General features: G+C 20.8%; 1 protein-coding gene across 2 annotated transcripts in view; it reads right to left on the reverse strand.

Annotated features, from left to right (window-relative positions):
- The window catches only part of LOC145182085 (wee1-like protein kinase), a 39,064-nt gene that overhangs the window by 20,239 nt on the left and 5,473 nt on the right, over positions 1–13,352 (reverse strand). For both annotated transcript variants that reach the window (XR_016449693.1, XM_090078165.1), the window contains exon 3: positions 5,966–6,077. Coding sequence is in view for 1 of the 2 variants with exons in the window: in XM_090078165.1 (XP_089934291.1) it covers positions 5,966–6,077 (112 nt within the window). In the remaining variant the exon portion in view is untranslated. The remainder of the gene's footprint in view (positions 1–5,965; positions 6,078–13,352) is intronic.

The following is a 13,352-nucleotide window of genomic DNA, read 5'->3' on the forward strand; positions in this document are numbered from 1 at the left end:
TCAAGAAACATCCTAAAACTTCTATTTTACATTACATAACTAATAAGCCATAGCAAATCATTTTTATAATTTATAAATTTCTTGTTACCTACTTATATAAATAACTGGGCAGAGAGTTAGAAAAAGTTCCAATCAAAAATAGTATAAAGGTTCTTTTTTAAAAGCAAAGCAGAATGGCTAAATTTTAACATTGAAATGGCATATCAATTGTCTCACACCAAGTCACTAATGTAAACATTCATTTCTGGTGTCACAGAAGGACAAATAGATCAATTTGAATAAAGCATTTAGAATGTATCAAACATTTTGCCAATGACCCAAGTGTGTTTCTGAAAAAAGTTTTCATTTTCTTAGCCTTGACAACAAAGATAGAAAATGTATAACATTTTTTTAGGAAAATATGAACCCTTCTGTGTTAAATTTGGAGGAAAAGGTTTTCTCTTTTAGGCAAAATAAGTGGTTTTTTTCTAAATTTCCCCAGCGTATAAGATTTTGACTAGCTCTATCAAGATTTAATGGCAGACCTTGCCAAATACATTATAAAATTTTATTTCAAAGGTTGAATTTTATGTCCTTCCATGACAAGAGTTATGTCCTTCCATGGCAAATATAATATTCTTGATTTAGTTTCTTTTTACAATTGTATTGTATGACTACAAAATGTTTGTGAAGACTGAAGGTAAATAATAAGAAAAACTAAAAGAGTATATAGAGCAAAAGAAGAGCAGGTTAGATCATCCTTTAATCACAACCAATCTATGATCAGATCATTCTTCAATCACAACCAATCTATGAATAATTTCTTTTATCTAGCAGTTTTACCCTGGCTGAAAAGACACTACCTATTGTGGAAAAACAAATGATTTTGAAGTTTATGGTTCAGAGTACTACATGCTTTTTTATACAAGGAACTTGTTTATTTATACATAGAGAATGATAGTAACATCACTTGCTATCAATTACTAGAAATTATCAATACTGCAAATTACATGTCTATGAAAAGTTAACCACCAGCAGATGATAGCCTATGTAAAACCTGTGAAAATGGTCAGCTCCTTTTACAGACAATAAAGAGCTATTTTATCAAAGTAAAATAAAATGTTTTGCTTGAAAATCTGCCAGATGAACTATTTAATATTGTGGAACTTGGTGTATGCTCTGTCAAGTCATTTGAATGCATGAAAGGAGATTATCTAGAATGACCAGGAAGAATTGTATTATCAGATCTGTGGCAGGAACTAAATCTTTACCTTATTACGATTGGATAACCCACAAAAAATTTGTTTCCAAAGTTCAAGAAGAAGCTACTGACAAAGAAGCCACAATGCTTTTATTAGAAATGGTTGATTAAAGCAAAATGAGAATGCATAAATATAACATTTACCACCAGTTTTTAGAATTAAAATGGCCAATCTCAAAGAAGGTGAGGTAATACTCAGTACTGATTTCTCATAATTAAAAAAATAACCAGCTCTATGAGATCCAAAGTGCTTATTTTGGGCATGAAAATTTTACCATTTTTATGCTCAAAATTTGATGAAGAACCTAATTTATTGAGGTTGCCACTAGCAATCATATCAAATTAAACAAATTATGGTTGAAATGTTGCTTATAAAAACAACAACTGGCTCATTAACATAGTTAAGGATAAAACTAGAGTGATAGATATATTGGCTATGATGGAATAGGCCACACCTGCCCGGAGAGCCTCAAAACATAAAAGTCATGCTCAAAAAATTAAAACTAATTGGGTTTACAACCATGTTTAAAAAAATAAAAACATAAAAATCATCTGCCTTCGTCCAAGGAAAAAAATAACTTTTTCTCATGTTATTTGCTCCTTTTCTAAAGGCATAAGGAAGAAAAGATGATACTTATTTATGAATAACTATAAAATTTGATAATCACTAGAAAAAATAAAATTTGACAATAAATAACTAACCAAATAAAATAAACAAAATGAAACTAGATTGTTTTTATTGCTAATCCATTTTAAATTGCATAACCTTTGGGGTATCTTTACCTGCTAATTCGCTTTCTTTTAAAAGTCAAGTGTTTTTTAAAGTCAACATTTTTTAAACCCATATTTTTAGAATAGCTAGGTCAATATTATTGCTTAGTGCTTAATGATACAGTGTTACATATTTATGTCATTTAACAATGAAATAAAAAAGCTGTAAAAGTATAAATTTTTTTATTAGTTACTGACAATAAAATAAGTGCTTTATCGAATGAAAACACGAACAAGTACTTTTTGTAATTTTAACTTTACTTGGGCTCTTTCAAAATACCCAATAGTGCCAAATCTTATGAAGAGTGTAGAAAAACAGTGTGTGTTGTATGTATGAAAAAGTGCAATTCACCAATTTCTGGTGTACCCTTCGAGAGATTCAAAAACATTTTTGCAACAGACATTGACTTACTGGACTCTAGAGTTCCAACTGGAATGTGTAGAAATCAACTTAAAAGGGTTGAAAAGGAGTATTTGTCAAGCTGCCTACTCTTTACAATTTTAAAACTATCAATGTTAAGACTGTGACAAGAGGTTCCAACTGCAACTGCCTGATTTGCCAAATTGGTAAGCTGAAGCTGACTGAAAAACATCCTTTAAATAATTCTACAACTTCAAATCCCACAAATCCCCTGAAAAGATGTTCAGATTGTTTGTCACCACTAGGGAAAGGCTTACCTTATAAATGCAACTCTAATTCTTTGAATTTAAACCTTAGAGAAATTTCAACAGAAAACAAAAAAATTTTTGAACAGATAGCCTCTGCAACTATCAAAGGTCAAGAATCATCACTAGTTGGGACAATCAGGCTGTCAGTGACTGAGGGAGGTCATCCATTACCTGTTACCCTTGGTAACTTAAATTTTATATCTTTCCTGTTTTTAATGGTCCCATTTTATTTGTTCTAAGATTACATTTCATAACAAGGTTTTTTTAAAATTTGTCTTTAGGATCATCATATTCAAAATCAACAACTGCAGAAAAGTATAAGTTTAGTGCTCAAGACCTGGTGCAAATTCAGCAAGCTACAGACATGTCTAATATTGGAGCCAAAAAACTTGCAACAACACTAAATTTGGTTTCCAAATCACCTCTTTTTGAGCCAAACTATTAAGCAAATTTTCATGAAGCAAGGTTGCAACTTGCAAATTTTTTTACAAAAACTACAATCGCATCATCAGGCGAAAAAAAGCCACACAAAGAGTACACAGTTGTTCACTGCAAAAATCTCTCTGACTTTCTACCAGAAAATTCACTTAAGAAACAACTTTAAGTAGGTCATCTCATTAAAGTTGGGATTGATAGAGGCAAGGCTTCCTAAAGCTTAAAGTAAGTCTTCAAAGAATGAATGATGAAGATGATTCAAGCAATCCACCTTCAAAAAAAATTGTCACCTGTCAAAGTCTAAAAGACAGTGGTGCTAAAAAGCAATTTCTAATTGCAGTTGCAGAGGATCTACATGAGAATTACAGCAACATCAAAAACTTTATTGAGCTTATTCAACCTGGAAATGTAAACTTTGTGGTCTCTTGCGACTTGAAAGTTGCTAACATTTTATGTGGTTTGCAATGTCACTCTAGCTCACATCCATGTCTATACTGTGATAGTGAAGCAAAGAACTTAGTTGAAAAAGGTGTGCTCAGGATGCTGTCTGATCTTCAAAATTGTTACACAGACTTTCTTTCAAAAGGTGGTGACATTAGAAGGGCAAAGTTTTTCAACAATGTTGCCCATAAACCATTTCTAAAAGCTGATCCAAGCAAATTCATTTTTGAACTAATTCCCCCAATGGAACTTCATCTGCTTATTGGAATAGTAAATCACTTGTTCAAAGCACTAAAAGAAACATTGCCAGAAGCAGATGAGTGGCAAAAAAGACTCAACATCACAATCCAACCATATCATGGCAAACAATTTGCTGGCAATGATTGCCAAAAACTCCTGAAAAATATTGAAGTGATAGATCAGCTCTTTGAGAACCTAGACTCATCAGTTTTGGTGATCATTGATGCATTCAAAAAATTCAGTGCTGTTTTCTTTTTTTTTTCATATTCCCTTGACAAGGAATATGAAAAAAAATTGAAGAATTTAGGACATCTTTTTTAAGTCTAGGATTGTGACACTAAAAGTGCACATTATTTTTTTTTCGCATTGATGATTTTATTAGAATGAAGTTTAGAAATGATTCAAATTCAAATAAAAAATGGTGATTAAAGAAATCTTTTCCATTAAAAGTAAGGTCAAAAGGACTGACAAGTTCAAAGTAACAATTATTTCCTACACATTGACTGATGGTTTAATTTTTTATTTTTAAAGCCCATATGTATAGATTAAGCATATCAATAATAGTAATATCAGTTTTATTATTTATTTCTTTTTTTTGAGTGGGTCTTTTGTGGTTTGAGGCTCTCCAAGCGATAAAGCAAGGAACAAAAAAATCCAAAAAATCAAAGTTATTTTTTTTCCTTGGCCGTAGGTAGATGATTTCAATTTTTTTATTTTTTGAAACATGGATGTATGGGCTACCAAACCCAATTGGTTTTATTTTTTGAGCATGACTTTTATGTTTTGAGGCTCTTCGGGCAGGTGTGAGGTGAAACTATTAAAGGAAAAGTTTACAGGGAAATTTTGTTTACTGAAGTTGTGATTAAAAGTGATAAACAGTTTTCTGAAGCAGCTGATCAACTAAGTAACATACAGTGATGCACTTAGATACAGAAGATATTGAATCTTCACATTTAATTGATGGCATCTACACCTGAGAAACTCTAAAGGTTGACCATGTTGGAAGATCAACTCCTAATTTAATTGACTTATACTTAAACAGCACCTTCAATAAATCATCAGATTTTTGAAAAGAATAAAAAGAAGAAGGTAATGATGATGACAATGATTGTTGTTGTTGTTGTTGTTGTTGTTGTTGTTGTTGTTGTTGTTGTTGTTGTTGTTGTTGTTGTTGTTGTTGTTGTTGTTGATGATGACGACGACGACGATGATGATGAAGAAGAAAAGAAGAAGAAGAAGAAGATGATGATGATGATGATGATGATGATGATGATGATGGTGATGATGATGATGATGATGATGATGATGATGATGATGATGATGACCACAATGATGATGATGATGACCACAATGATGATGATGATGATGATGATGATGATGATGACCACAATGATGATGATGATGACCACAATGATGATGATGATGATGATGATGATGATGATGATGATGATGATGATGATGATGATGATGATGATGACCACAATGATGATGATGATGATGATGATGATGATGATGATGATGATGATGATGATGATGATGATAAAAACCTATGAAGCATATAAAACTTGTGTTTGTAAAAGAAGAACCTAACAATTTCTCATGTGTACTCTTCAATAAGATGTTTTTCCATGAGATTGGCCCCTCTCTTTTTAACTTGGAATAAAAAAAACCTATTTTAAATATAAACCAAGAGAACTTTTTTTATGTTTAACTTAAAGGACTCATAGCTGTTTAAAAATAAAATATTGGAGCTGTATCTGTATTCAATTTGATAGAAGCCAAGCCTTAAGTAGAAATTTTATTCCAAACCTTTCTATAGGTTCTTCCATGAAACAAGCTTTGAAGGTCTAACTGAAAATTTTTATTTACTCCCAATTACTACTTCTTTATAGGTAGTTGGTAAAGTATTATCAGACCCATCTAGGCATTATTTTTTTCAAATTTACAATTTAATGTATTAATGTTCTTCTGAGACAAAAATGGTATTTAACATTTTCTTCATTTTCTAATTTAAGATCATTAATAAAAAAAATCTCTGACATATTTCAAATGCTTTTGATTACTTTTAAATGAAATTAATAAAATTACTACTTTAATACTATTTTAATGAAAGTTTTTTATTTTCATTAAAATACTATTTTAATGAATATAAACTGAATAAAGACTCACCTAATCGATTAAGACACTTGTATACTGAACCAAAAGATCCTGTACCAAGTAGATCCAATTCAACAAACTCAGCATTGTATCTTGATATGCTTGTTTCTCTCAGTGCCAACTTCTAGTCAAACAAACATGAAAATTAAAAATATCTTCATCAATAATGTTCTGGTGAATCACTTATGAAAATTAATATTTTTATGGATACCTTTTGTATATTCCACAATGGCATAAAATTATAAGTTTCCAACATTACTAAAAGTGTTTAAGTATTACTCAGAATGATGGAAGGAATAGTTAAATAACAAACAGTTATTATAGGGTAATTCTATATCAATTTAATCAGGCCATGTAATCATTTATTTTAAATTGTCTTGATTTTTAGAATTTCCAGACAACACATTCCCACCAAAAAAATTGGAAATTTTGAATATACAATTCCAAGTGGTTTATTGTTTATTAAATTTTACCATATTACAGTCTCAACCCCCTCATTCTGTAAAAGTTAGGCTTGTACTTTTATCTAAGCATTAGCATTTGGTTTTTTGGTTTTTAACAAATAGTAACAGATACAATAAAACTTTATATTTAAGTTATTTAAAATAGTTTGTATATTTAGACATAGAAAGCTACAAGATTTTAGAAGAAAATTGGGATACCTCACAAACCTTACATTATTTTATTTCAACCTTTCAAAACATTATGCAGATTGCTATTTTATTAAAACCAATTTAATTTGATTGAAACAAACTTTAACTAACAATTTTACATATGAATATAAACATGTCACACCAAAAACCTGGCTGTTTTAAATGCATAAAGAGTTTTATCTTAATGAACTTCAGAAAATTTGATTTATCTTAAAAAAATGATATAGAAATTTGTAGTTTATTCATTATTATTTGTTTAAAACTAAAAAACCAAATGCTGATGCCTACTTTTATCAATGACTTTTTAATTTCTCTGATTAGCTAAAAGTTAGTATTAGGGTTTCTCAAACAGGATCCTGGGATCCTGGAGGTAAAAAACCATCCTATTATCCCGGGATTTCAATGAAATTTCCCAGGAATCGCGGTAACTTTTTAAAACATACTTTAAACATTTATAAAAGATATAAAAAATATTATTACTCAAAATTTGAGCACTAATTATTCCTTTTCTCTTTTGTAAATTTCTACAAAAATTAGGAAGATATATTATAGAGGGCAATTAAATCACTAATATTTTGCAGTTTTGGTTTGTGTCTAAGATAGATAAAATATTATTATTGAATTTGATTTATAAATAGATTTCATTTACTTATTTAAATTTTATGTTGTAACTAACAGCATATAAAGCTTAAATAAACAAACCAAATCATTTTATAAATCAAATTCAATAATAATATTTTATCTATCTTAGACACAAACCAAAACTGCAAAAAATTGGTGACTAATCTAATAAATAATCACAATTGCAAGAAATTACAATGAATAAAGGGGAGTCCCTGATATGTTAAATATAAAATAACTACAGACAAGTTACAAATACTTGTACGTGCCAAAAAAGTAATTAACTACGCATAAAAGTTGGTAGTTAGAAAGTAAAGTAATTAGTTACATTAAGAATTTAGTTAGTATGTAAAAAGTGAAATATGTGAAAAACCAAGTAAGTGAAGTTTAAAATATATGTTTAGTAATTACAACTAATTTAAAATAATTTATCTGCAATCAGCATACTATTTCGGGGATTTTTATTATAGGCAATATAGTTTTATATTTTAGTATATTTTTATCTATTTAAATAATAGGATAATAAATATACCGCATCATGTCAAATGGATCTAAGGCATGGCAAAATTTTACCAAAGAAAAAAACAGAACCTGCCACATGTAATATATGTAAAACAACAATGTGTAAAGGATTTTCAACAAGTGGTCTACTTAAAAACTACTACAATAAAAAACTCAAGTTAATACTGGATGTAAAGACAAGGTGGAATAGCCTTCTTACAATGATGGAGCGATTTATTGCATTAAAAACATGTATGTTAAAAGCATTGATAGATTTTAAACACAACAATATTAACAATATTTCAGAAGATGTGTATTTAGGGGTGCAGACTGTAGTAACTGCGTTACAACCAATTAAATTGGGAATTAAAAGACTTGGCCAACGCAACCCATCCCAACTTGGTGCAGAGGGTGTATTAGTGTTTGTATTAGATGTTTTGCGCAAAAATAACGATTGTTTTTCGGCTAAAACGCTGCATTATGAGCAACAGAGAATTGTTGAAAGACAGAATAAAAATTTAGTTGGCTTGCTAAAATATTTAAATAATCCATCAAATTATAAACACGAATCAACCATAGATTCTGTATTATCATTACCTTCCAAATCAGTCCTTCAAGCTACGGCTAAAAAATTATTTTCAAAACTATTTGTTGAGGATATTGGTGGCAGTGGAACTTCTGCTGAAATTGAGGAATTAGAATGCAGTAATGACAACATTTGAATTAACACTTCATCAAAAATTGGATACTGGATTACGAATGTTAGTTGAATTGAGAGTCCAAGAAGATGTATTATATGATGTTAAAAATATTATAAAAGAAATGGATATTTTTGATGCAACGAAAAAGCGTACCAATAATTCAGAAAAACTACATAACGTTCTTTTAACTATACCACCAACATCAATCGATTCAGAAAGAGCATTTTCAGTGCCAGGTCTTTTTGTTACAAAAATTTGGTCATGGTTAAGTGATAGCGCTATTGACAATTTATGCTTTTTAAAAAATTATTTTAAAAATTAATCTATATAAAAAATATAATGTCAATGAAGTTTATATCTATTTTGTTTTAAGAGTCTTTGTTTCTAAGAATTATTTTGTATTTATTTTCTTGTTAATAGTAATTGTATTAAAGAGGCATTTTTTTTTTTTGCATTTTTTTGAATTTACACATTATTTACACATACATAACTTATTATTATTATTATTATTATTATTATTATTATTATTATTATTATTATTATTATTATTATTATTATTATTATTATTATTGTTAATATTATTATTACTTTTATTATTGTTAATATCATTATTACTTTCATTATTGTTATTAAAATTATTATTCTTATTATTACTATTATTATTATTATTATTATTATTATTATTATTATTATTATTATTATTATTATTATTATTATTATTATTATTATTATTATTGTTAATATTATTATTACTTTTATTATTGTTATTATTATTATTATTATTATTATTATTATTATTATTATTATTATTATTATTATTATTATTATTATTATTATTATTATTATTATTATTATTATTATTATTATTATTATTGTTAATATTATTATTACTTTTATTATTGTTATTATTATTATTATTATTATTATTATTATTATTATTATTATTATTATTATTATTATTATTATTATTATTATTATTATTATTATTATTATTATTATTGTTAATATTATTATTACTTTTATTATTGTTGTTATTATTATTATTATTATTATTATTATTATTATTATTATTATTATTATTATTATTATTATTATTATTATTATTATTATTATTATTATTATTATTAATATTATTATTATTATTATTATTATTATTATTATTATTATTATTGTTAATATTATTATTACTTTTATTATTGTTAATATCATTATTACTTTTATTATTGTTATTATTATTATTATTGTTAATATTATTATTACTTTTATTATTGTTATTATTATTATTATTATTATTATTATCATTATTATTATTATTATTATTATTATTATTATTATTATTATTATTATTATTATTATTATTATTATTATTATTACTATTATTATTATTATTATTATTATTATTATTATTATTATTATTATTATTATTATTATTATTATTATTATTATTGTTAATATTATTATTACTTTTATTATTGTTATTATTATTATTATTATTATTATTATTATTATTTTTATTATTATTATTATTATTATTATTATTATTATTATTATTATTATTATTATTATTATTATTATTATTATTATTATTATTATTATTATTATTATTATTATTATTATTATTATTATTATTGTTAATATTATTATTACTTTTATTATTGTTAATATCATTATTACTTTTATTATTGTTATTATTATTATTATTGTTAATATTATTATTACTTTTATTATTGTTATTATTAATATTATTATTATTATTAATATTATTATTATTATTATTATTATTATTATTATTATTATTATTATTATTATTATTATTATTATTATTATTATTATTGTTAATATTATTATTACTTTTATTATTGTTAATATCATTATTACTTTTATTATTGTTATTATTATTATTATTGTTAATATTATTATTACTTTTATTATTGTTATTATTATTATTATCATTATTATTATCATTATTATTATTATTATTATTATTATTATTATTATTATTATTATTATTATTATTATTATTATTATTATTATTATTATTATTATTATTACTATTATTATTATTATTATTATTATTATTATTATTATTATTATTATTATTATTATTATTATTATTATTATTATTATTGTTAATATTATTATTACTTTTATTATTGTTATTATTATTATTATTATTATTATTATTATTATTTTTATTATTATTATTATTATTATTATTATTATTATTATTATTATTATTATTATTATTATTATTATTATTATTATTGTTAATATTATTATTACTTTTATTATTGTTAATATCATTATTACTTTTATTATTGTTATTATTATTATTATTGTTAATATTATTATTACTTTTATTATTGTTATTATTATTATTATTATTATTATCATTATTATTATTATTATTATTATTATTATTATTATTATTATTATTATTATTATTATTATTATTATTATTATTACTATTATTATTATTATTATTATTATTATTATTATTATTATTATTATTATTATTATTATTATTATTATTATTATTATTATTATTATTGTTAATATTATTATTACTTTTATTATTGTTATTATTATTATTATTATTATTATTATTATTATTTTTATTATTATTATTATTATTATTATTATTATTATTATTATTATTATTATTATTATTATTATTATTATTATTATTATTATTATTATTATTATTGTTAATATTATTATTACTTTTATTATTGTTATTATTATTATTATTATTATTATTATTATTATTATTATTATTATTATTATTATTATTATTATTATTATTATTATTATTATTATTATTATTATTATTATTGTTAATATTATTATTACTTTTATTATTGTTATTATTATTATTATTATTATTATTATTATTATTATTATTATTATTATTATTATTATTATTATTATTATTATTATTATTATTATTATTATTATTATTATTATTATTATTATTATTGTTAATATTATTATTACTTTTATTATTGTTAATATCATTATTACTTTTATTATTGTTATTATTATTATTATTGTTAATATTATTATTACTTTTATTATTGTTATTATTATTATTATTATTATTTTTATCATTATTATTATTATTATTATTATTATTATTATTATTATTATTATTATTATTATTATTATTATTATTATTATTATTATTATTACTATTATTATTATTATTATTATTATTATTATTATTATTATTATTATTATTATTATTATTATTATTATTAATATTATTATTATTATTATTATTATTATTATTATTATTATTGTTAATATTATTATTACTTTTATTATTGTTAATATCATTATTACTTTTATTATTGTTATTATTATTATTATTGTTAATATTATTATTACTTTTATTATTGTTATTATTATTATTATTATTATTATTATCATTATTATTATTATTATTATTATTATTATTATTATTATTATTATTATTATTATTATTATTACTATTATTATTATTATTATTATTATTATTATTATTATTATTATTATTATTATTATTATTATTATTATTATTATTGTTAATATTATTATTACTTTTATTATTGTTATTATTATTATTATTATTATTATTATTATTATTTTTATTATTATTATTATTATTATTATTATTATTATTATTATTATTATTATTATTATTATTATTATTATTATTATTATTATTATTATTATTATTATTATTATTATTATTATTATTATTATTATTATTGTTAATATTATTATTACTTTTATTATTGTTAATATCATTATTACTTTTATTATTGTTATTATTATTATTATTGTTAATATTATTATTACTTTTATTATTGTTATTATTATTATTATTATTATTATTAATATTATTATTATTATTATTATTATTATTATTATTATTATTATTATTATTATTATTATTATTATTATTGTTAATATTATTATTACTTTTATTATTGTTAATATCATTATTACTTTTATTATTGTTATTATTATTATTATTGTTAATATTATTATTACTTTTATTATTGTTATTATTATTATTATCATTATTATTATCATTATTATTATTATTATTATTATTATTATTATTATTATTATTATTATTATTATTATTATTATTATTATTATTATTATTATTATTATTATTACTATTATTATTATTATTATTATTATTATTATTATTATTATTATTATTATTATTATTATTATTATTATTATTATTATTATTATTATTATTATTGTTAATATTATTATTACTTTTATTATTGTTATTATTATTATTATTATTATTATTATTATTATTATTTTTATTATTATTATTATTATTATTATTATTATTATTATTATTATTATTATTATTATTATTATTATTATTATTATTATTATTATTATTATTGTTAATATTATTATTACTTTTATTATTGTTAATATCATTATTACTTTTATTATTGTTATTATTATTATTATTGTTAATATTATTATTACTTTTATTATTGTTATTATTATTATTATTATTATTATCATTATTATTATTATTATTATTATTATTATTATTATTATTATTATTATTATTATTATTATTATTATTATTATTATTATTATTATTATTACTATTATTATTATTATTATTATTATTATTATTATTATTATTATTATTATTATTATTATTATTATTATTATTATTGTTAATATTATTATTACTTTTATTATTGTTATTATTATTATTATTATTATTATTATTATTTTTATTATTATTATTATTATTATTATTATTATTATTATTATTATTATTATTATTATTATTATTATTATTATTATTATTATTGTTAATATTATTATTACTTTTATTATTGTTATTATTATTATTATTATTATTATTATTATTATTATTATTATTATTAT

The sequence above is a fragment of the Hydra viridissima genome, unplaced genomic scaffold (genome assembly GCF_058129835.1).
Source record: "Hydra viridissima isolate aposymbiotic clone 2 unplaced genomic scaffold, HvirCarnegie_v1 scaffold_2, whole genome shotgun sequence".
Classification (NCBI taxonomy): domain Eukaryota; kingdom Metazoa; phylum Cnidaria; class Hydrozoa; order Anthoathecata; family Hydridae; genus Hydra; species Hydra viridissima.